This window comes from Dermochelys coriacea, chromosome 14 (genome assembly GCF_009764565.3).
Source record: "Dermochelys coriacea isolate rDerCor1 chromosome 14, rDerCor1.pri.v4, whole genome shotgun sequence".
In the NCBI taxonomy this organism is placed as follows: Eukaryota; Metazoa; Chordata; order Testudines; family Dermochelyidae; genus Dermochelys; species Dermochelys coriacea.
In genome coordinates, this window is record NC_050081.1 from 35,899,678 (window position 1) to 35,925,028 (window position 25,351).

The following is a 25,351-nucleotide window of genomic DNA, read 5'->3' on the forward strand; positions in this document are numbered from 1 at the left end:
TGCAATACACTTAAGACTTTTTCAAGGCATTTTACTGCATCACATTCTGGTTAAAAAAATAGCACTATATAATATCAATAAAGCACACGTTAAATGGTTGAGAACTGGCTAAATGACAGATCTCAGAAAGTAGCCTTCTTATAGGAGCGCGTTAGTTACAAAAGTTTTAACATCATCCTAATGAAAGGAGAAAACTCAAATTCCCATCTGCAAACAACCTGAGCTCGGCAGGAAAAAGCCCACAAGCTGCTTTTCCCATAGATGGAATCCGGGAATTAAGTTCAGAACGATCACACAGTATCGAGGATTCACTGAAACTCCCCTCCAAGTCTGCAACATTTTCATCAAAAACAACGAGGAGTCCTTTTGTTAGTCTCTAAGGTGCCACAAGGACTCCTCGTTATTTTGGCTGATACAGACTAACACGGCTACCCATCTGAAACCTATCAACATTTTCATCTGCAGTCCTCACAAGTCTGACTAAGCATGAAAGAAGACAAAGATATGTTCAAGGCAATTGGATTTATTTTTTAAGACACTATGGCCAGTCCTAGGAATGGAATTGATAGAATTTCGCTCCTGTGTGGAGTCTCCAATGTCAATTCCACTTGAAGCATTTTCCATGTTAAAGATATTTAAGAGGTCTATTCTCTGTATGAGTTTGCTGATGCCTGATACAAACTGACCCCAGGTGAAGCTTCTCCCACATTCAAGGTTTCTCTCCCATGTGGATTCTCTGATGTCGAATATAGTTTGATCTCCAACTGAAACTTTTCCCACAGTCGAGGCATTTATAGGTATGGATTCTCTGATGTTTACAAAGGGCTGAGTTGTTAATAAACCTTTTCCCACAGTCCAGGCACTTATACGGTCTCGCTCCTATATGAGTTCTTTGATGTGAAATCAGATTTGAGCTCCAGCTGAATGTTTTCCCACACTTAAGGCATTTATAGGGTTTCTCTCCTGTGTGCGTTCTCTTATGTGAAATAAGAACTGAGCTCAGAAAATTTTTTTCCCACAGTCCAGACATTTATAGGGTTTTTCACCTCTGTGGGTCCTCTCATGCCCAATAAGATCTGAGCTCAGAACAAAACTTTTCCCACATTCCAGGCATTTATAGGGCTGCTCCCTGTGTGGGTTATCTTATGCCGAATAAGATGTGAACTCTGATTGAAACTTTTCCCACAGTCAAGGCATTTATAGGGTCTCTCTCCTGTATAGATTTTGTGATGTTTAATAAGGGCTGTCTTGTCAATAAATCTTTTCCCACAGTCCAGGCACTTATATGGTCTCTCTCCTGTGTGAGTTCTCTGATGTGAAATTAGATTTGAGTTCCTATTGAATGTTTTCTCACACTCAGGGCAGTTATAGGGTTTCTCTCCTGTATGCGTTCTCTGATGTGAAATAAGGTATGAGCTTTGATTAAAACATTCCCAACAGTCCAGGCACTCATAGGGTTTTTCTCCCGTGTGGGTACTCTGATGTGAAATAAGATCTGAGCTCAGAACAAAGCTTCTCCCACAGTCCAGACATTTATAGGATTTCTCACCAGTGTGGGTTCTCTCATGCCTAATAAAATCTGAGCTCTGAATGAAGTTTTTCACACGGTACATACATTTATAGGGTTTTTCACCTCTGTGGGTACTCTCATGACTAATAAGATGTGAACCCTGATTGAAACCTTTCCCACAGTCAAGGCATTTATAGGGTTTCTCTCCTGTGTGGATCCTCTGATGGGAAATAAGGTTTGAGCTCTGATTGAAACCTTTTGCACAGACAAGGCACTTGTAGGGTTTCTCTCCAGTGTGGATCCTCTGATGGGAAATAAGATGTGACCTCTGAATAAAGCTTTTCCCACAGTCGGTGCATGTGTATTTTCTCTCTTTTATGGGCATTCTCTGCTGGGCTGTGGTTTCCTTGAGGTCTTTGCAATCTCCACCATCATTTATGGGTTCACACCTTTTCTTCCCTGGGTCGTACCCCAGCAGCCTCTCTGACCTGCACTGATTTCCATTGGTTTTTCCTCGTTTGTGAGTCTCATAAAAATTCCCCTCGGATCTTCCCAATACCATTCCCTGCAGACCCATGTCCTCACCACCTTCCCTCTGTGGATTCTCCTTCTCATTCACCATCCCAACACCCTCTGGAATACAGAGAGAGAATCCAGACAGGAGTCATCCCCCATGCTGGGGAAGAAAGGAATGAAAGGGGAACAGCAAAGAGGGGAAACACAACATGGTAACTGCAGGGGAGACTGAGAAAGGGAACATTTACTAACCCCTCTCTAATTTTTCCTTCTGTGAAGTGGGTCCCTGGTGCACCATGATTCATTAGAACAGGGATATTCCTCCTAATCCTCCAAACATGGAGGCTCCTCTTTCTTCTAAACCCTCTCTTTTCCTCTAATTTCACAGTGTACTGCACCAGGTATAACAACAGCACCACAGGGTGAAGCCAGAAACAGAAGTTTTAAAAATAATGAATTAGTACAGACAGGACACTATGATGCTTGTCACCTCCTTGTGTTTCTGACTCCCCTATCCTGTGACTGAGGGAGTGATCCCCAGCTTGGTAGATGGGACAAGCACTAGTGTCTGACAATAGCAATTTGGCCATGGCAGCACGGGCTGTGGCTCGGATTAGCCACCTGAGTACAATCCTGCCCTGCCCTGCCCCTGGGCGCATATTCTGGTGGCTAGCCCAATATGCTACATGTGTGCTCTTTTCAGGCGCTAGCTCTAGCAGAACGAGTGCATGTAAATCTACTTGAGCTGGGAATCCCACCTCCCAGATGCTGTGTGGATGTAACCTAAGTGACCAGGGAAGAACCTGAGCAGAAGCTGAACTGGCCACATCACGGTCCCCTCCAGCTTCCAATAACCAAGGTGACAGAACTCCCTTACCCAGCGTTGTCACCGTCTCATAGTTCTCCTGCATGATGTCCCTGTAGAAGGCTCTCTGAGCGGGGTCCAGCAGAGCCCCCTGCCCCTGGGTGAAAAACACAGCCACCTGCTCGAAGGTAACCGGCCCCTGAAACAACAAGAGTCCCCCACTCAGCACCTGCTGCCACAGCCACAATCCCACTATTCATGGGGGAGGAGAGCCGATAAAATGGAAGCTCGGGGGGTGGGGAAGAGTAGCAGAGTCCCACCCCCACCCTGCTCAGAGCAGCCGGGAGGCTTCAGAAGGGGAGAAAGAGAGCATTCCTTTCCCCTCCCAGCCGGTGGAGGAGGACAGGGTCATCTCATTTATCACACACCTACTAGCCAGAGGCTGGTACGGGAGGCAGAGCCCTTGAGCAGGGTCCAAGGACAGGAATCTCAACCCCCTCCCCATTCCCAGCAGCTGGGAGTGAGGGGACGGGGCCCCTCCCCTGGGCCTCACTGGTGTGTGCCCCCTTCAAATTCCAGAGCAGCGTCTGGCTAGTGGGTTCAGGCTCCAGCACTGGAAGTCTGGTCAGTTTCCCAGTCCTGCCCAGTGGGTTTCTTTCCCATTCCAGAAATGGGGGAATTTCCATCCCCACAAAGGGCCTGTTCTGAACATTATGCCACAGACTGAACATGTCCCAGCAGGTTTGCCCCACTCTGTCACCACCTCCCTGGCTCTGTGTATTTCCTGCTCCAGCCCTTCTAATACAAACCCACCAGCAGCCCCCTGAAACTTCCCTCTCTGAAGGGGTTTCCCATCCCCCAGCAGGATGTGTTGTATTCACTGGGGTTCTGGCAGTCATACCCCAATGGGGAGCTCCATTTTCAGAAAGCAAGTGAAAGTTCACACGAAGTTACAACCACTGACAACAACAAAAGTTTCTAGGAAAAGATACACAAAGGAGACAGGCTGGGTCAGCTCACACAGACAGGTCAAAATAGACATGGGAGGAGTGGATCTGAAACCTGGGTCTCCTAAAACCCAGGTGAGGGCCCTACCAGAGGGCTAAAGATAAGATCACTCTTTCTCGCCCAATGCATATGTATATATTCATACATGGTGGAACAGCTTTAACGGGAGAGACTGAGGCCTGGTCTACACTACAGAGTTAGGTCGACATGTGGAGCTGACATTGACCTAACTCTGTGAGTATCTACACTGAAATGTTGCTCCCACCAATGTAGGTCGCCCAGTAGATTGAGTTAATAACTCCACCTCCACGAAAGGGGCATCTCTCAGGTCAATGTATTTAGGTTGATGCAGTGTTCATGCAGGCACTGCTTTGCTTACATAACCTGCTGCTGCCTTCCTCAGCCTGAGCCCTGCCACGCGGGGCTAACAGCTGGAGTGCCTGTGTGGGGCTGACAGCCAGAGCCCCACTGCCCGGGCAGTGCTCCAGCACCACCAACAGAAGGAGTTTAATGTGGACATGAAAAGCCAGTTTAATTACTGTGGTGGCTGTAGGTCGACCTAACTTAAGTCGATTTAATTTTGTAGTGTAGACATGCCCTCGGAGAGATGTACCCTGGAAAACCCCATAGTTTTATGCATCAAATTCCAGGAGAGGTTCTCAGCTGAGAATGACCAAGCAGGGATAGCCGCCTAAGTCCCTTTGAGGAGTGGGGCATCTCACTCGCTCCACTCTTCAGCATTTTAGGACAAGAAGCAATGGGTTTAAATTGCAGCAAGGGAGGTTTAGGTTGGACATTAGGAAAAACTTCCTGTCAGGGTGGTTAAGCACTGGAATAAATTACCCAGGGAGGTTGTGGAATCTCCATCATGGGAGATTTTTAAGTGTAGGTTAGACAAACACCTGTCAGGGATGGTCTAGATAATAATTAGTCCTGCCTTGAGTGCAGGAGACTGGACTAGATGACCTCTCGAGGTCCATTCCAGTCCTTCGATTCTATGATTTTCTATTGGCTAGCTCAGGCACTCCCCGGTCAGCATGCTGTGTTTTGTAGGTCCCATTTTAGGTGCTTAGCTCTGCCCCAGGATAATAGAGGGAGCCTGGGAGCCAAATTCAGGTTGTGGTTCCCAGTATGATTCAAGGCACCTAAACCTTAGGTGCTGCTATGCTGATCATTATAATACCTAAGTCCCTTTGTACATGTAGCACTGGGTGATTTTCCCATCACTCTCTGGGAGACACTAGTCCCCAAGATGAGGGAGGCTCCTTAAATATGTAGGAAACAATTTGCTTCTCAGATATCGGGGGAAAGTTGATCACTGGGGAGTTTAATCCCCCATCCACCCAATCTCCATTTGGTGTCATGGATTTTTAAGGCCAGAAGGGGAAGAGACCATTGAATTTTGAAAGTCTAGTCTGACCTCCTGAACAACACAAGCCAGAGCAATTCATCCAGTTACTCCTGCATCGAGCCCAGTAGTTCCTTGTGTTTGACTCAAATGCCTCTACCAGAAACCCACCCAGTGCTGATCTCAAGAGATGGAAAATCTCCCACTTCTCGTGGTAGATTTTCCCAATGGTCAATTAGCCTAATTTTCAATTTGAATTTCATCTGGTTTTCAGCCATTCTTCTTTCTGCCTGGCTCTGCTAGATTCAAGAAGCTTTTAGAACCCGATGTTTTCTTTTTGTCATCAAATCAATGACCCAGGGCAATATTTCTCCTCCAAAACTGAGGAAATCTTATATCTTCCTAAATCACACTGTAAAAAGTTCTCAAGCAGTATTTTTCTTACTTTGCCTAGCTGCACATTTTGATTATTATTAATGGAAATACAGTAAAACCTGTGTTATCCGGCACTTTTATCAACCAGCAAGCTCTGTTAACTGGCATTTGTCCAAGTATACTGCCCAGGAGGTTATGCAATTGCACATTCCGCACTCTGCTTTTATGCCAAAGAGGCAGAAGACAAGTCAGCAAGCTGATATCAGGGATTTATTCAAAAAAGCAGCTTCTAGGGTGTGTCATAACAGATTCAGCACAATCTCCTACACCTTCTACGTCTACAATGATAACCAATGTTGATGATGATGACCTTGAGGCACTGCAAGATCCTGAAGTACCTTCTGAATCATCCCAGAAAGATTAAATTATGTTCAGTATCGTTTTCGTGTTGTGTATTTTTAGCGATCTGGGTGTATGCCATGCGCGGACAAAAGTGATATGCAGTATCATAAGATAATCTGCTGTATAGAAAACTTTCCCTGTATACTCCTGCGTGCTTCAAGAAACCAACCACTCTGCAATGCAGTACCATGACTGGATTGGTGAATACCTGTCTACTGTTTTATACGGTATTCATTTTATTGTATTCTAATTCTTTGAAAATTAGTATTCCATGGGTAAGTATAACTCCCAGTGAACTGGAATATTTGATTAACCGGCACCCCCCATTCCCTCAACATGCCGGATAACAAAGCCTTTACTGTACTTTCTCATCTGTTTGTGTGTGTAGGGTGAAACTGGTCTTTACCCCCTAAAATCTCATCCGTCCAAGCCTATGCATGGAGAAGAGAAACAAAATCTGAGCAGACTGATCTCACTGTAACCCCCCACACACAGACTACACCAAGAGCAGGTTACTCAGGCTGCCTGGCACACGTGCATTGGGAGACAGTGTGAGCGGGTCACACTCGGGGCTGTTCAGGAGAACAGGATCCTGCCCCCTTTCAGAGCAGGTGTCTCTGACGGAGCAAACAGGGCCCCAGCAGCCGTTCAGGGCTGGGGAGATTCACCCATCGCTGGGGCACCAAGGGGCCTGTCTCAGGGGAGGGAGGGGCTCCGAGTTTTGTAACGGGGTTACAATAATCCCCCCCCCCCCCCGACTCCATTTCAGTCTCATTTCTCTCCCCTCCCCGCCCTGACAACCCAGCCCCAGGGACACAACAGGGAACTGCCCTGGGGCCCGCCCATGCTTCCCCCCCCGGCCGCTCTCCCCCCTGCCCGAACCCCCGCCGCTGGCCCCCGGAGCAGATCCTGGGCAGAGTCCGGGCAGCGACTCGCCGCTGGGGCCGCAGCTCCGGTCCCTCCGCCAGGCGCTGCCCAGCCAGGGAGCCGCTTCCCGGGGCGGCGGGATCTGGGGCTGCGGGGCCGCTTGCGCAGAGTCACTGTCCTGCCCGGCCCCGGCCCTTTCCCCGGGTCCCCCCATCACCTGCGGGCTCCGGCTCGGGGGCTGGTGCGGGCAGAGCCCGGGGCGGGGCGGGGGGTTCGTGCCGGTCTCTCCCCGCACAGACCCCGCCGGGGAGCAGCAGCGGCTCGGCCCGGCCCCGGCTCACAATGGAGGAGGCGGCGGCAACTTGTGACCCGGGAAGGTAAACAGAGCCAGAGCGTGGGCAGGCTCCGAGGAAGGGAGGATGCTCAGTAACCGCTGCTGAAGCTGCTGCCGGGACTCTGCCCGCCCTTGGCATGACAATGAGTCTCCCTGCTGTTCCCAGGGGCTAAGAAGGGGCAATCGGAGGGGAGGAAGGGGCAGAATCTCTGCAGGGGGAGAACTGACTGCCCAGGAGGGTCAGGCAGCTGGCAGCAGGGGAAGGAGAAGGGCCCAGGGGCAAAATCAGGGATGATGGCGGGGTAGGAGCCAGGGGGGTTAAGAATGGGGCAGATGCTCTGCCAGATGGGGGCAGAGGGGAGATGCCAGAGATACGGAGGGGCAAAAGGGATGAAAGTCACCCCAGATAGGCTGGGCCAGCAGGAGTGGTTGCAAAAATAAGGTGTTGTGGGTCAGAGGGGCTTCTTCCCTCCCTTTGCAGAAGGGTACATCTCAGCCCCCGCTTCCCAGGTGTTCTTGAAGGCCCAGGGCATCCTATTGCCTAGCCAATAGGATGTATTGAGCTGCTAAAGGAGACTTGAGTCAGTGAAATATTTACCACCTTCCTCTTTATAACAACGTTTTCCCTACTTGAAGAATGTTATCATGTCCCCTCTCAGACTTCTCTTCTACAGACTAAACAAACCTATTTTTTTCAATCTTCCTCACAGGTCACGGTTTTCTAGCCCTCTAACCATTTTTGTTGCTCTCCTCTGGACTTTCTCCAATTTTCCCACTTCTTTCCTGAAGTGTGGTGCCCAGAACTGGACACAGTACTCCTCTTGAGGCCTTATCAATGCTGAGTAGAGAGGAAGAATTACTTCTTGTGCTTGCTTATAACACTCCTGCTAACACTCCTCTGACACTAAGCACCCTTGTATTCACACCCTACACACTATTGTAATAATCTTTGTACAAAATAGGCCTTGAGAGCTAGCATTTGAAAACAAATAGCTCACTGATCATTAATAATCATGCATCATGTATGTATGTGGTGGGTATTAAGAGTTATGGACATATGGTGGAATGATAAGTAAAATGTCTTCAAACCAGTATGCAGGGGGCATTGATAAACAGGTCTATCCTAAACAAAGGAATGTGTGTGCACCCCAATTCACATATAGCTATCACATAGAGCTATCAAGGGGTAGAGGCAAACCTCACACAAACATGTGGGGGAGAAGACAGCATGGGGTCTACACCCAGCAGGAGAAGCTTAAGTTAGGTCTTTTCTGAAAGCTAATGACACGCTGTGATGTGTTTTTGTGTCTTTACAGGAACAAAGGAACCATATTATTTCTCTGAGCTGGACGTTGGAGAGCACCGGATTTGGGGACAATACGGGATTGGGAGTTCTGCCCTCTTGTATCAGTCTAGTGAGGAATACTAAGGATATCTCCAAAAGTTCAATTAACTTGTTTCAAGGGGCAGGAGGACCTCAGGCTGTTCTTTCCTTCCCATCCTCCCATTTCAGAGTGGTAATGGTGTTAGTCTGTATCAGTAAAAAGAACAAGGAGTACTTGTGGCACCTTAGAGACTGATAAATTTATTTGAGCGTAAGCTTTTGTGGGCTAAAACTCCTTCTTTTTGCCATCCTCCTGTGTGATTTCTATGTAAATAGGGCTTCCATTGTTCAATTCCATTGTGCTTAATTTACATAGGAGACAAGTAGATAGCTTTCAGAGTAGCAGCCGTGTTAGTCTGTATTCACAAAAAGAAAAGGAGTACTTATGGCACCTTAGAGACTAACACATTTATTAGAGCATAAGCTTTCGTGAGCTACAGCTCACTTCATCGGATGCCTGTGACATTCCCTCCTCTCTGGGCAGACTCCACAGCCTAATATCAATGACAGGTTTCAGAGTAGCAGCCGTGTTAGTCTGTATTCTCAAAAAGAAAAGGAGTACTTGTGGCACCTTAGAGACTAACAAATATATTTGAGCGTAAGCTTTCGTGAGCTACAGGTCACTTCATTGGATGCATTGAAAGCTTATGCTCAAATAAATTTGTTAGTCTCTAAGGTGCCACAAGTACTCCTTTTCTTTTTTTTAATATCAATGAGTATCCATTATTTCTTTCACAGTGTTAATTCACAATAATATTAATCAGTGTGTCACTAGCTTTCAGAAAAGACCTCACTCTAGACTCTCTTATAACACAGTAATATTGCATACAATCAGTTGATTCAATTGTTTATCTCATGAGGTTCAGCCCCTCTGTCTTTATAGCTTAGTAAACCTTTGAAATGCATTCTTCTGAAGAGTAAAACCCAGACCAAACTTCCATCTCCTTGGTTCAGAGGTCATGCTGTCTTCTCTCCCACTTGTTTGTGTGAGGTTTGCCTCTACCCCCTTGATAGCTTGATGGGTCTCTTTACTGCTTACATGTAAATTGAGGTGAACACACATTCCTTTGTTTAGGATAGACCTGTTTATCAAATCCACTGGTCAGACCTAGTTTGAAGGCATTTTAGTTCTCATTCCAGCATATGTCCATAACTCTTAATACCCACCATATACATACATGATGCATGATTATTAATGATCAGTGAGCTATTTGTTTTCAAATGCTATCTCACAAGGCCTATTTTGTACAAAGATTATTACAATAGTGTGTAGAGTGTGAATACAAGGGTGCTTAGTGTCAGAGATGTATTAGCAGGAGCGTTATAAGCAAGACACAAGAAGTAATTCTTCCTCTCTACTCAGCACTGATAAGGCCTCAAGTGGAGTACTGTGTCCAGTTCTGGGCACCACACTTCAGGAAAGATGTGGACAAATTGGAGAAAGTCCAGAGGAGAGCAACAAAAATGGTTAGAGGGCTAGAAAACCGTGACCTGCGAGGAAGACTGAAAAAAATTAACTTTGTTTACTTTGGAGAAGAGAAAACTGTGTTGTTTTGTTTTGTTTTTTTGGTGCAACCACTTTTATTTTATCTTTACAATGAGAATGGAGCAGGTTTATGTGATGCTGCCAGCATTGGAGGCTATCCTGGGCCACAGATCTGCGCATTCCTTAGCCACAGGGCCTGTGATTTCAGAACCTTTTATTTCCCCTTTGTTATTTACTATCACTCCCATGTTGTCTTCAAAATAGAGGAACACCCCATCTTTTCTCCGGTACGATTTCCGCTGCCGAATTACCACTGCCGGGTGCACCTTCTTCCTGAGCTCAGGCTTGCCCTTCTTGACTAGCCATGACCATGTCGCCTACACCAGCAGCTGGCAGCCTGGAAAGAGTTAAAATTCAGCCAGCTGAAAAGACAGAAACTTCTGAAAAGCAAGAACATAGTTTCTGTCAATACCTGATACCTTAGCTCAGCTTATATGGTCAATGCCCGCCCAGTAACTCAGTTCTTAGAACAATGCTAACCCTCCCTTCACAGCCAATGGATGTCTGTGAGCACTCATCCCTACCCACTCCCACCCCACCTCCTTCCCCCGCAAGGTAGTCATAGATGTTTGATGCAATTAGGATGACCTCTATATGTACGTACTGTTCTTATTTTTATCTTTGTTCAGGGTTTTCTCTTGATTTGTAACAATGTCTGTCTCTGTATGTACAGATAAATGCAAATGAATTGATAAGAGAATGTATATAACTGGCCAATATGGTACCATATTTTCAAAGCAGCTTGTGAGTCTTCCTGGTACTGTGAATAAACCCCCTTTCAGTATTATCTGTGCTTGCCTGATTCTTGGGGAAAAGAATCTTTTTGCCTAACAACTGAAAGAGGACATGATAGCAGTCATGATAGCAAAGTAACAGAAGAGTAAAGTGGGCACTTCAGTGTTTGCAAGATAGGGAATTATTCTTAAAACTAAGGATTTTTAGTAAGTTTTCAATTACAAAGGGAGGGGGAAATTGTGTTGCTGGAAGTCCAAAGCGGTATTGAATGCTACAGGAGTGTGCACCATTTTAGGTGTATGGATTTTTGAATACTTGTGGTTATCAATCTATCTCAGGATTGTGTGTCTATATTTAGTAAAAAAAAAATACAGTAGCAATTTGCCTTTGATTAGGATTTCATACAAGATACTCTAGTGTCCTTTGGGCTAGATTTTTAAAGGTAATTAGGCAACTGGGATTTTTCAGAAGCATCCAGGTGCTTTCATCCTTTAAAAATCTGGCCTGTAGTGAATATTTGGGAACCACGTTCTACAAACAATTGTTGACATGGAAGAGCACTTGGGTGCTGGTGCTGGACAGAGAGGCAAAATAACTCGTAACAAAGGGAATCCGCATTGGAGGAAACTGAAGAAGTTTTGACAACAAACCTGGAAATCTGTCAGCCTGAATGTCACATGGTGCCAAAGAATAAACCCCATGTATTTAAAAAAATAAAGAAAAGAACAAAAGTATAGAATTAAAACTAATGTTGCAATGCAAACAGGGAGTGCTCTGCTAGAAACTTGGTGAGACATGAGTACTGAAGCTACTAGCAACTATTAATACTTTCAATGATTATTTGCTGTTAAAATTATCAATGAAGTAGCACAGTGGCATCCATCGCAGGGTGTTCATGAAGGGGAATGATGAGGCGCTACAAGGAATAAAAAACTCATTGTCATGCCAAGGGCGGGCAGAGTCCCGGCAGCAGCTTCAGCAGCGGTTACTGAGCATCCTCCCTTCCTCGGAGCCTGCCCACGCTCTGGCTCTGTTTACCTTCCCGGGTCACAAGTTGCCGCCGCCTCCTTCACTGTGAGCCGGGGCCGGGCCGAGCCGCTGCTGCTCCCCGGCGGGGTCTGTGCGGGGAGAGACCGGCACGAACCCCCCGCCCCGCCCCGCCCCGGGCTCTGCCCGCACCAGCCCCCGAGCCGGAGCCCACAGGTGATGGGGGGACCCGGGGAAAGGGCCGGGGCCGGGCAGGACAGTGACTCTGCGCAAGCGGCCCCGCAGCCCCAGATCCCGCCGCCCCGGGAAGCGGCTCCCTGGCTGGGCAGCGCCTGGCGGAGGGACCGGAGCTGCGGCCCCAGCGGCGAGTCGCTGCCCGGACTCTGCCCAGGATCTGCTCCGGGGGCCAGCGGCGGGGGTTCGGGCAGGGGGGAGAGCGGCCGGGGGGGGAAGCATGGGCGGGCCCCAGGGCAGTTCCCTGTTGTGTCCCTGGGGCTGGGTTGTCAGGGCGGGGAGGGGAGAGAAATGAGACTGAAATGGAGTCGGGGGGGGGGGATTATTGTAACCCCGTGACAAACTCGGAGCCCCTCCCTCCCCTGAGACAGGCCCCTTGGTGCCCCAGCGATGGGTGAATCTCCCCAGCCCTGAACGGCTGCTGGGGCCCTGTTTGCTCCGTCAGAGACACCTGCTCTGAAAGGGGGCAGGATCCTGTTCTCCTGAACAGCCCCGAGTGTGACCCACTCACAGACTGTGTCCTACTACAGGGGATCTCAACCTTTTTTTCTTTCTGAAGCTCCCCCCCCAATTTGCTATAAAAACTCCCCAGCCCAGGTGTGCTACAAGAAAGCCAGGGTCAGCGTTAGGGGGTTGCAAGCAGGACAATTGTTCAGGGCCCCATGCCACAGGGGTCCCGGCAAATCTAAGTTGCTCAGGCTTCAGCTTCAGCCCCATGCAATGGATCTTCGGCTTTCTGCCCTGGGCTCCAGGGAATCTAACACTGGCCCTGCTTGGTGGACCCCCTGAAACCTGCTCATGGCAACCCATGGGGCCCCAGACCCTTGCTTGAGAACCTTTGTTCTAGTGTAAAAAGAAAAGGAGTACTTGTGGCACCTTAGAGATTAACAAATTTATTTGAGCATAAGCTATCATGAGCTACAGCTCATTTCATCGGATGCATTCAGTGGAAAATACAGTGGGGAGATTTATATACATGGAGAACATGAAACAATGGGTGTTACCATACACACTGTAATGAGAGTGATCACTTAAGGTGAGCTATTACCAGCAGGGCTGGGGGGGAACCATTTGTAGTGTCAAGGTGGGCCATTTCCAGCAGTTGACAAGAACGTCTGAGGAACAGTGCGGGGTGGGGAATAAACGTGGGGAAATAGTTTTACTTTGTGTAATGACCCATCCACTCCCAGTCTCTATTCAAGCCTCAGTTAATTGTATCCAGTTTGCAAATTAATTCCAATTCAGCAGTCTCTCGTTGGAGTCTGTTTTTGAAGTTTTTTTGCTGAAGAATTGCAACTTTTAGGTCTGTTATCAAGTGACCAGAGAGATTGAAGTATTCTCCAACTGGTTTTTGAATGCTATAATTCTTGACGGCTGATATGTGTCCATTTATTCTTTTACATAGAGACTGTCCAGTTTGACCAATGTCCATGGCAGAGGGGCATTGCTGGCACATGATGGCATATATCACATTGGTAGATGCGCAGGTGAACGAGCCTCTGATAGTGTGGCTGATGTGATTAGGCTCTATGATGGTTTCCCCTGAATAGATATGTGGACAGAATTGGCAACACGCTTTGTTGCAAGGATAGGTTCCTGGGTTAGTGGTTCTGTTGTGTGGTGTGTGGTTGCTGGTGAGTATTTGCTTCAGGTTGGGGGGCTGTCTGTAAGCAAGGACTGGTCTGTCTCCCAAGATCTGTGAGAATGATGGGTCGTCCTTCAAGATAGGTTGTAGATCCTTGATGATGCATGCGTTGGAGAGGTTTTAATTGGGGGCTGAAGGTGATGGCTAGTGGCGTTCTGTTATTTTCTTTGTTGGGCCTGTCCTGGAGTAGGTGACTTCTGGGTACTCTTCTGGCTCTGTCAATCTGTTTCTTCACTTCAGCAGGTGGGTATTGTAGTTGTAAGAAAGCTCGATAGAGATCTTGTAGGTGTTTGTCTCTGTCTGAGGGGTTGGAGCAAATGCGGTTGTATCTTAGAGCTTGGCTGTAGGCAATGGATCGTGTGGTGTGGTCTGGATGAAAGCTGGAGGCATGTAGGTAGGAATAGCGGTCAGTAGGTTTCCGCTATAGGGTGGTGTTTATGTCCATCGCTTATTAGGACCGTAGTGTCCAGGAAGTGGATCTCTTGTGTGGACTGGTCCAGGCTGAGTTGATGGTGGGATGGAAATTGTTGAAATCATGGTGGAATTCCTCCAGGGCTTCTTTTCCATGGGTCCAGATGATGAAGATGTCATCAATGTAGTACAAGTAGAGTAGGGGCATTAGGGGACGAGAGCTGAGGAAGCGTTGTTCTAAGTCAGCCATAAAAATGTTGGCATACTGTGGGGCCATGCGGGTACCCATAGCAGTGCCATTGATTTGAAGGTATACATTGTCCCCAAATGTGAAATAGTTATGGGTGAGGACAAAGTCACAAAGTTCAGCCACCAGGTTAGCCGTGACATTATCGGGGATACTGTTCCTGACGGCTTGTAGTCCATCTTTGTGTGGAATGTTGGTGTAGAGGCTTCTACATCCATAGTGGCTAGGATGGTGTTTTCAGGAAGATCACCAATGGATTGTAGTTTCCTCAGGAAGTCAGTGGTGTCTCGAAGATAGCTGGGAGTGCTGGTAAGGAAGGGCCTGAGGAGGGAGTCTACATAGCCAGACAATCCTGCTGTCAGGGTGCCAATGCCTGAGATGATGGGGCGTCCAGGATTTCCAGGTTTATGCAATTTGGGTAGCAGATAGAATACCCTAGGTCAGGGTTCCAAGGGTGTGTCTGTGCGGATTTGTTCTTGTGCTTTTTCAGGGAGTTTCTTGAGCAAATGGTGTAGTTTCTTTTGGTAACCCTCAGTGGGATCAGAGGGTAATGGCTTGTAGAAAGTGGTGTTGGAAAGCTACCTAGCAGCCTCTTGCTCATATTCCGACCTATTCGTGATGATGACAGCACTAATGTATGAGTGCAAGACAGCCTTAATGACATGCTTTTAGTGTAGTTTGTGTGGGTTATATTGATATAAATCTGTTCATTTTTTCCCCCTCTTCTATATAAATAGGCTTGGAAGGATGAGATTTTGGGGGGTAAACGTCAGTTTCACCCTACGCACACAAATGGATGAAAAAGCATTTCCATGAATACCAATCAAAATGTACAGTTAGGCAAAATAAGCAAAAAGCTGCTTGAGAACGTCTTGCAGTGTGATTTAAGGAGATTGATATATTTTGAGATGTGATGCTGACCATTTGTGTTTTAATGGTTATAAAGCTTTAACTCTTTGAGTCCCAATGTACCTACAGTCATGAAATAATTATTGTCTAACCCACCACATAATTTCCTGGAACTGGGAAAATTCAAATAAAAAAAATCAAAAAGAAATCCTTACAAACATTGATATTATCCATTGAAATTATTTAAAAAAATCAAATTCTGTCAAGCCTATGTATAAATATAGCAATACAATCACCACTAATCTAGCCCGTTTTCTCTCTACTAGAAAACTATTGCTCTGGAACCCCTCAGCTAGTTTTTCTCTTTTCTCACTTGCCAGATTTTGATACAAAATCCCCTCAAAATGTGTTCAGTTTCTCGATTTATAGATTTATATGTTATATGTTCAGTCTGTATAAATGTGCTTACTTATTTCTCTAAATAACCACTATTAAGAAAATTTTTTTGCCTTCTCCATTCTAATTAGCTGACATGTGAATCCTCTCATATTTCCCTAATTTTGTCTCAGTTGCCGAATAGTAATATCAAATCTCAAAATTCACTGATACTTGCATTCTAATTTTAAAATTAGATAAGAGTTCCTCCGTTTTGAAGAAGAAATATTGAGCTGAGTCATTGACTTGATTACGAAAAGAAAATATCAGGTTCTAAAAGCTCCTTAAATCGAGCAGAGAAAGACACAAGGAGAAAGAATGGCTGAAAGCCAGAGACATTCCAATGGAAAATTAGGGTGATTAACCACTGGGAAAAAAATACTAAGGGAAGCGGTGGGTTCTCCAATTCTTGAGTTCAGGAGGTCAGACTAGATTTTCTAAATTCAATGGTCTCTTCCCCTTCTGGCTTTAAAAATATGTGACACCAAATGGAGAGTGGGTAGGTGGGGGATTAAATTCCCCAATGATCAAATTTCCCCATGATATCTGAGAACCCAAAGTGTTTTTTCTGTAACTAGGGTCCCAGTGTCTTCCAGATACTGATGGGAAAATCACTGAGAGTCAGATGTACAGAGACATCAGTATTACTTTTAGGTTTGAATCCACAGCCCTGAGTTAGGCTCCCTATATTATCCCTGGGCAGAGCTAAGCACCTAAAAATGGGATCCACAAAACACAGCTTGCTGACCGGGGAGTTGCCTGAGCTAGCCAGTGGGAAATGCTATGGAGAGGGGTGGGTCATATGCCCGTGCCCCTCAAAGGGACTTAGATGGCTATCTCTGCTGAGTGGTTCCTAGCCCTGAACCTTCTCCTGGTGTTTGGCGCATAAGGCTATGGGGTACATCCCTCAGTCTCTCCCATTGAAACTGTTCCACCATGTATAAATGGTTACACATGTGGTGGGTGAGAGAGAGTGGGACTGACTCCAGTCCTGGGGCAGGGCGCTCACCTGGATTTTAGGTAAACCCAGGTTTCAGGCCCACTCCTCCAATATCTATTGAGACCTTTCTTGTTTAGGCTGGGTCAGCCTATCTCTTTTGTGTACCTTTTCCTAGCAACATTTGTTGTTATCCACGGTTGTAACTTTGTATGAACTTTCACTCCTTTCTGAAAATGGAGCTCCCTACTGGGGTAGGACTGCCAGATCCCAGTGACTACGACACATCCTGCTGGGGGATGGGAAACCCATTCAGAGAGGGGAGTTTCAGGGGCCTGCTGGTGGGTGCTGCTGTTAGAAGGGCTGGAGCAGGAAATACACAGGGCCAGGGAGGTGGTGACAGAGTGGGGCAAACCTGTTGGGACATGTTCAGTCTGCGGCATAATGTTCAGAACAGGCCCTTTGTGGGGATGGAAATTCCCCCATTTGTGGAACAGGAAAGAAACCACTGGGCAGGGCTGGGAAAACTGACCAGACTCCCAGTGCTGGAGCCTGAACCCACTAGCCAGAGGCTGCTGTGAAATTTGAAGGGGGCATCCAGCCGTGAGGCCCAGCGGAGTTGCCCCGTCCCCTCACACCCAGCTGTTGGGAGGAACTGTCACGGGTTCTGGAACAGCTCTGAAGCAAACCCAGGCAGAAGACCCTCTGCTGTGTGTTCCCCCTCCGGGCACACTCTCACTGTCTCCTTGGCTTCAGTGCCACCCGGGACCCACCTCAGAGCCTTCAGCACCCGTTCCACACCATGAGCTCCCGCAGCGAGCCCACCTGGGGGAACACCTTACACGCCCCTGAAAGGGGAGTCCTGCACCCCCAACTTCCGCAGTGACTCCCAGCCCAGTGTGTAAAACAGAAGGGTTTATTTTAGTTCTCTGGCATACAGCATGGAAAAGTTCTTTGTTAGCTCAGAATAAAAGAAGTTACAGCAAAGCCCATCTTGGTCACCCAAAGTTCTGGTTCTCGCCCATCCCACCCCTCAACCCAAAACAAGAGGGTGACAGCCCACCCCTCAGTCAGGCCCAGTTGGTCCTCCTCCATCCTTTGGTCACCCGGCCTCCACCTCTCTGACTGTTCTCAAACTTGTCGCAACCGGCTGGCTTCTTGCAGAGGGTGCCTCCCCCCAACCCCCTACATCAGTTTCTAATTTATGGAATGTTGGTCCATTGTCTGGGACCGGGCAGCTAGACGACAGTCACATCTGGCCCCCTAGGGTTCGCTGCGAAGATCAAACACCCTTGTCCCACCACCTAGTTAACCGTGCAACATGCAGGGGAAACTGAGGCACATACGGTGTTCATATAAAACATTAAGAAAATGCTTTGTCACAGCCTCACAGACTTCATCTTGTATAAGCCTCTGACCAATAGGTATGAGATAAATGGGAAGGCGCCTGCCCTCCTCCATAGGCTGGGAGAGAAAAGGAGCTCTTTCTCCCCGCCTGAAGCCTCTTGGCTGCTCTGAGCAGGCTGGAGGTGGAATGCTGCTCTTCTGGCCCCCACAGAGCTTACTTTTTATTGACCCTTCACCCCCGTGACTGGTAGGATTGTGGCTGGGGCAGCAGGTGCTGAGTGGGGGGCTCTTGTTGTTTCAGGAGCACCGGCCTTCGAGGAGGTGGCTGTGTATTTCAGTGAGGGGCAGAGGGCTCTGCTGGACCCGGTCAGAGAACCCTCTACAGAGTCGTCATGCAGAAGAATTACGACACGGTGACCTCGCTGGGTAAGCGATTTCCATCCCCACAGTTATTAGAAGCTGGGGGAGGGGTCTATGATGTGGCCAGTTTGACTTCTGCTCAGGTTCTTCCCAATTCCCTTAGGTTACGTCTACACGGCATCTGGGAGGTGGGATTCCCAGCTCAGGTAGATTTACATGCACTAGTTCTTCTAGAGCTAGTGTGTAAAAATAGCAACGAAGATAGTGGCTAGGGCTAGCCTCCTGAGCACATGCCCAGGGTCAGGGCAGGATTGTACTCAGGTGGCTAATCCGAGCCACAGCCCGTGCTGCCTTGGCCACGCTGCCATTGTTAGAGGCTAGTTCTTGTCCATCTACCAAGCTGGGAATTACACCTCCCAGCAGCTGTGCAGACAGACCCTGCGATTTCAGGGGAATGGCCTCATAGTCCTGACAATTCGTTCGACAGACTTTGATCTCCACTCCTCCAGCCATGAGATGGGAGAGTCGGAAACACAAGGGAGACCTAATTCATCTCCATCCCTGCATCCTTTAAGGTGGCAGAAGCATTGTATTGTCCTGTCTGTATTCATTCATGTCTCTTCTCTTCCCCTCCCCTCCTGGGACCAGTTCCATTCTTGGGACAGATATCACTCACCCATGCTGACCGAAATCTGTCCCTCCCCAAATTTACTTCCCCCAGGGTGTTTGGAAGGGATCTGGAGGCAGAATCCAGTTTCTCCTTTGTGGGCCTCTGGTGCTCTGTATTGTCTGTTAGAACTAGGTTATTTCGTCCAAGAATGGAGGCTCCATTTTTTCTTTATTTTTAAAACCTCTGTTCCTGGCTTCACCCTGTGGTGCCGTTGTTGTCCCTGATGCAGCACAATGTGAAGCTAGAGTGAGAGAGAGGGTGTAAAAGAACGAAGCTCCATTATGCTCAGACGATGATCAGGAATATCCAGTTTTAATGGATCATGGAGCACCAGGGACCCACTTCAGAGAAGGAAAAATTACAGAAGGGTTAGTAAATGTTCCCTTTCTCAGTCTCCCCAGCAGTTGCTGTGTTGTGTTTCCCCCTTTGCTGCTCCCCTTTTGTTCCTTTCTCCCCAGCACGGGGGATGACTCCTGCCTGGTTTCTCTCTCTGTATTCCAGGAGGTGCTGGGATGGTGAATGAGGAGGAGAATCCACAGTGGGAAGGTGGTGAGGACATGGGTCTGCAGGGAACAGTATTGGGAAGATCTGAGGGGGAGTTTTATGAGAATCGTAAACCAGGAAAAGCCTGTGGAAATCAGCGCAGGTCAGAGAGGCTGCTGGGATGCAACCCAGGAAAAAAAACGTGTGAACCCATAAATGATGGTGGAGATTGCAAGGACCTCAAGGAAACCACAGCCCAGCAGAGAATGCCCAGAGAGGAGAAAAAAAACACATGCACCGAGTGTGGGAAAATCTTTATTCGGAGGTCACATCTTATTTCACATCAGAAGGTCCACACTGGAGAGAAACCCTACAAGTGCCTTGTCTGTGGGAAAGTTTTCAGTCAGAGCTCAAATCTTATTTCCCATCAGAGGATCCACACTGGCGAGAAACCCTATAAGTGCCTTGTCTGTGGGAAAGGTTTCAGTCATACAGCAAACCTTATTTCACATCAGAGGATCCACACAGGGGAGAAACCCTATATATGCCTTGACTGTGGGAAAGGTTTCAATCAGGGTTCAAATCTTATTAGGCATCAGAGAACCCACACAGGAGAACAACCTTATAAATGCCTGGAATGTGGGAAAAGCTTCATTCAGAGCTCAGATCTTATTAGGCATGAGAGAACCCACACAGGTGAGAAACCCTACAAATGTCTGGACTGTGGGAAAAGCTTTGTTCTGAGCTCAGATCTTATTTCACATCAGAGTGCTCACACAGGAGATAAACCCTATAAGTGCTTGGACTGTGGGAAAAGTTTCAATCAGAGCTCATACCTAATTTCACATCAGCGAACGCATACAGGAGAAAAACCCTATAAATGCCTCGAGTGTGGGAAAACATTCAGCTGGAACTCAAATCTAATTTCACATCAAAGAACTCACACAGGAGAGAGACCGTATAAGTGCCTGCACTGTGGGAAAAGGTTTATTGACAACACAGCCCTTATTAAACATCAGAGAATGCACACAGGAGAGAGACCCTATAAATGCCTTGACTGTGGGAAAAGTTTCAGTCGGAAATCAACCCATATTGGACATCAGAGAATTCACAGAGGAAAGAAACCTTGAATATGGGAGAAGCTTCATCTGGGGTCAGCTTGTATCAGGCATCAGGAAAGTCATACAGGGAATAGACTTCTTAAATATCTTTAATGTGGAAAATGCTTCAAGTGGAATTGACATTAGAGACTCCTCACAGGAGAGAAATTCTATCAATTCCATCACTAGGAATGGCCTTAGTTTATTTTAAAAAATCCAATTCCCCTGCACATATCTTTGCTTTCATTCATGCTAAGTCAGACTCATGTGGGCTGCGGATGAAAATGTCACAGACCTGGGGGGAGAATTCAAATGAATCCCCCACACTGTGTGATCGTTCTGAGCTTAAATTCCGGTTTCCATCAGATGGGAATTTGGATTTTCTCCTTTCATTAGGAGGGTGTTAAAACTTTTGTAACCAGTATGACAACATAAGAAGGTGCCGAATGAAGCAGGTGTCCATTGTTCAGAGGAGAGTATGGGTAAGGCTGTTCTCCTGATTTTGAATCAACTGGAACATGCTCTGGGATGTCACTATATATGAACCTGAAAGTTTCTTATAGTCCACCCTGTATTGTGGATTGTATCTCTATATGAAGGCCGTTTGGTCACCTAGTAGGATATTAGTTGTGTTTTACAGGACATAGTGCAGATTTAGTGGGGACTCCAAAAGACAAATGACCATTTGCCAGAACGCTCTTGGTTTATTTGTACCATTTTCCGACCCTTTGCCATGAAATCTTAGTGTTGTTTGAACGATGATTATTATACGTCACCCTCAGCACAAACACTGATGGGGCCAGTGTGAGAGTCGCAGGCCGAGAGGCAGAGACTGAAACAGGGAAGGAAGTTCCTGCCTGATCCCTGCAGTGACGGCAGATACAGTCAGGAGAGAGATAGGCTGGGAAACTGCAGGGTTGTCTCTGGAGAGCCACACAGCCGAGGCTGAGAATTGTTAACTTGCTCCATAGGAGCCAGAGAGAGACAGGAACTAGCTTGTGATCACTGGATGAAACTGTCCCTGAATCCCAAAGTGCTACAAATGACACTGCTTGTGGAGTGATTGGGCGCATCAGTGATTCCTAGGAGGATGAGACTTAGCAGAGATATTAAGGAAACTAGGGAAGTCAACAAGCCTGCCCGGCCCTGAGGCCAGCTGACGTCCATCACTGAGACTGGAGGGCAATGAGGAGTCTGTGAACCAAGATTCTCATGCATACCCCCTCTCTACAGTGTCCTTTACTGAGATGACAGAGACTCACTCTCTCTGTTACACTCAACCCACACACGCCAGGATGTCCCTGGGGGATAACCCTCAGCCGGGATTGGAGGTGCCACGCCGTTCTCTAGCTCCTGTTAACCCGAGCTCCCTGGCTTTCCAGCTCTCAAAGCATTTGCTTCTCTGTGACTGAATCCCGGCATCTCTAATGGATCCTCTGCATATTTCTGCCCACTGTACAACGTTGCTCCATTGCTGATGCCTGCGGGAAGTGGGAACAGCACCGTGCTGGGCTGGGGCCAAAATGCTCCATGCTGAGCTGGGTACTGGGTGTGGGGAGGAGATTTTAGCTTTTATTTCTGGCTTGGAAAGAATAAAGTCAAATTTAGTTTCTCAAACTCCCAGAGTCCTTTGTCTTGAATCATGATTAAAAATAGCCTTTAACAGACTCAGAGTCCACCTGGGAATCTTCTTTGAGGTGTTCTTTCCCCAATCCTGAGCGCCACAGGGAGCACATCCCGGAACTGCCAACTCTGTGTCTGTGGCAAAAATCCCTTGTCTACGAGGGAAAATCCCCTCTGTCTGTCATTTCCTGTTCACCTGCCTCCTATCTACCACCATCTTCTGAGAGTTGTAACCACACAGTCCAACTGCCCGGCTCCCAGAATCAGTGGCGACCCCCTAAAATCCACCATAGCATAAACACACTACCTCCTAGAACCCCTCCCACTGGCGCAAGCCTTCTAGTTCACCACTTCAAGGGGGCCCATGCTAGGTGTAAGGCATGACAGTTATAGAGTTGATGGCCAGAAGGGACCATTAGATCATTTAGTCTGAGCTCCTATATAACACCATTCAGAGAATTTCACCCAGATACTTCCATGTTGAGGCCAATGACGTGTTTGGCTAACACAGATCTTCCTGAAAGGCCTCAAGTCTTGATAGGAAGAGATGGGGAATCCATCACTTTCTTGGTCATGTATCCTAATGATTAATTATCCTCACTGATTAAAAAAAAATATGTCCCTTAAGTCCAGTTTGCATTTATCTGGCTTCATCTTCCAGGCATTGGTTCTTGCTATCCTTTCCCCCTCTAAATTAATGAGCCCTTTAGCATCCAGTATTTTCTCTACCCAAAGGTATCCAAATCAACCCACCTGCCCATTTTAAGATAAATGGATTGAGTTTGTAACATCTCTCACTACAAGGCACCTTCTTCAACCCTTAAATTATTTTTATGGCTCTGATCCCATTTTTCAACATCCTTTTAAAAATGTGGCTACCAGAACTGGACCCGATATTCGGGGATTGGCCTCCCCAATGCCGTATGCAGAGGTAAATTCATCTCCCTGCTGATGCTCAGGGGAAGCAGATTTGTATAATTTTTGGTGGTGCCCAGAAAGTGTCCAAGTTTCCCCCCTTTCCCCCCATACCTGCCTAAGGCTCTGGGAGGGAGTTGGGGTGCGGGTTCTGGGAGGGAGTTTGGGTGCGGGAGGGGCTTTGGGGTTCAGGCTCTGGGAGGGAGTTTGCGTGTAGAGTGTGGGCTCCAGGCTGGGGAAGGGGGTTGAGGTGGGGAGGGGGTGAGGGGTGCGGGCTGTGGGCTGGGGCATGGGATTGGCATGTGGGAGAAGAGTGTGGTGCTTACCTCTGGCGGCTCCCTAAAGTGGCCCTCACACCCCTCTGGCAGCGGCTCCTAGGCAGGGGGGCCATGGGTCTCTGTGCGCCACTGCCCACAGGCACCGACCCCGCAGCTCCGATTGGCCACAGTTCCAATGGCAGAGTCGGTGCTTGGGGCAAGGGCAGCGTGCAGAGACACCCCCACCTACTAAGGGGCTGCAGAGACATGCCAGCCACTTCCAGGAGTGGAGCGTCATGTGGAGTGAGGGCAGGCAGGAAGCCTTTAGCTGTGCCTCTGGTCGTGGCAGCGGGAGCGGCAGGCGGGGCAGGGAGATGCTCCCGGGGAGGTGTGCGGGTGTGGCAGGCGGGGCCGGGGGAGAGACCCAGCCCCGAACATTGGTGGAGCTGGGCCTCCGTGCTCTGAATATTCCTGGAGCACGGTCACCATGGGCCCATACAACTCGCCGCCCCTGCCTCATTTATGCATGAAGGATCCCATTCACTTTTTTTGCCACAGCATCGCATTGGGAGCTCATGTTGAGTTGTTTCTCCACTATGACCCCTAAATCCTTTTCAGAATCACTGCTTTCTGGGCCACCTTTTCCTTAGTTATGCCCTGCATTCCTCAGTCCTCGATGTACAACCTGGTATTTGGCCTTATTAAAATGCATTATGTTTGAACAGGCCCAGGTTACCAAGCGATCAAGATGACTCTGGATGATGACCCTGTCCTCATTATTCTTGACAACTCTGTCAATGTCTGTGCCATCTTCAAATTTAATCAGCAGTGATTTTATACTGACTTCCAGATCCCTGATGAAAATGTTGAGTAGTGTGAGGGCTCTAGACCCAATCCCGGAGGAACCGCACTAGAAACACCTCCATTTGATGACGATTTCCTGACTGACAACTACTTCCTGAGATCTGTCATTTAGCCAGTTCTTTATTTATTTAATGTGTGCTTTATTGATATTGTATAGTGCTAATTTTTTTACCAGACTGTCACTGCAGTAAAATGTTACCAGAATACCAGGCAGTTAAAAAGTGTTAAGCATATTACATGTACCCAGTTATCTTTATTAACCAAATATTTAATCTCTTCAAAGAATGAAATCAGGGTTGTTTGTTTTTTTACAGGACCTAGTTTCCATAAAGCCATGTTGACTGGCATTAATTATGTTCCTATTCTTTAATTATTTATTAATTATATTAACAAATTTTTCTGTAATTTTGCCCAGTATTGATGTCAGGCTAAGTGGCCTATAGTTACTCAGGTCATCATTCTTGCCTTCTGGAATTTCCCTGTTATTCCACGATTTATTAAAAATTAATACTTAGGGCAGAGATCTCCTCAGGAAGCTCTTTAAGAGCTCTGGGTTGGAAGTTATTCAGACGTGCTAATGGAAAAAAGTTTATCCTTAGCAAATGGTGTTGAACATCCTCCTTAGTTACTAATGGACTGGAAAATACTTCATCATCTTCATGTGATAAATGCATATCACCCTGCTTCTTTCCAAATACAGAACAGGAATATTTATCAAATACTTCCGCCTTTTTTGCATCCCTAGTAACAATTTTACTATCTCCAGCTAATAATGGGCCTATACCATTGTTAAGATTTATTTTGCTCTTTATTTTTATTGTTAAGATTTATTATATACTTTACCAACTCCTTCTTACTGTCCTTAGCCCTGCCAGCCATGGGTTATTCCCTGATGTCTTTAGCTTCCCTTATCAATTTTCTATACTTCACAACTTCTAATGCATAGCAATTGCTATCTATTTCCTCTTTTTTCCGTTCATTCTATGTTGCTTTTTTATTTCTAATTGCTGGTTCACTTCACCACTGAACCAGGATGGGCTTTTATGCAAAGTTGTTCTCTTTCTCAACTGTAGAATCATTACAGAGTTTTTTTTCCATTTGTTTGTTTTTGTTGTTGCCATCTAATAAACTCTTCCTAAAGAACTCCCCATTTTCAA

General features: G+C 47.1%; 3 protein-coding genes across 11 annotated transcripts in view; 2 read left to right on the plus strand and 1 right to left on the minus strand.

Moving 5' to 3' along the window:
- LOC119842642 (zinc finger protein 239-like) overlaps positions 1-22,152 on the plus strand; it is a 1,225,455-nt gene extending 1,203,303 nt beyond the window's left edge. Inside the window, exons 1-3 of one of the 6 annotated variants that reach the window (XM_043496898.1) lie at positions 6,146-6,164; positions 18,224-18,348; positions 19,454-22,152. In XM_043496898.1, the coding sequence (XP_043352833.1) occupies positions 18,315-18,348; positions 19,454-20,565 (1,146 nt within the window). In that variant the 5' untranslated portion in view covers positions 6,146-6,164; positions 18,224-18,314 and the 3' untranslated portion in view covers positions 20,566-22,152. Of the gene's footprint in view, positions 1-2,729; positions 3,020-5,461; positions 6,559-6,934; positions 7,209-11,783; positions 12,034-13,068; positions 13,088-18,223; positions 18,349-19,453 lie in introns of those variants that run through there. The other 5 variants (XM_043496900.1, XM_043496901.1, XM_043496902.1 and 2 more) reach the window with 5 other exon arrangements.
- The window catches only part of LOC119843367 (zinc finger protein 664-like), a 1,158,238-nt gene that overhangs the window by 1,054,437 nt on the left and 78,450 nt on the right, over positions 1-25,351 (plus strand). The window lies entirely within an intron of this gene.
- LOC119843389 (zinc finger protein with KRAB and SCAN domains 7-like) lies at positions 538-7,190 on the minus strand. The gene is made up of 3 exons (XM_043496982.1): positions 7,049-7,190; positions 2,904-3,030; positions 538-2,143 (listed from the first exon to the last, which is right to left on the minus strand). The coding sequence occupies exons 2-3, from the start codon at positions 2,935-2,937 to the stop codon at positions 1,083-1,085; spliced, it is 1,095 nt and encodes a 364-aa protein (XP_043352917.1). The 5' UTR covers positions 2,938-3,030; positions 7,049-7,190; the 3' UTR covers positions 538-1,082.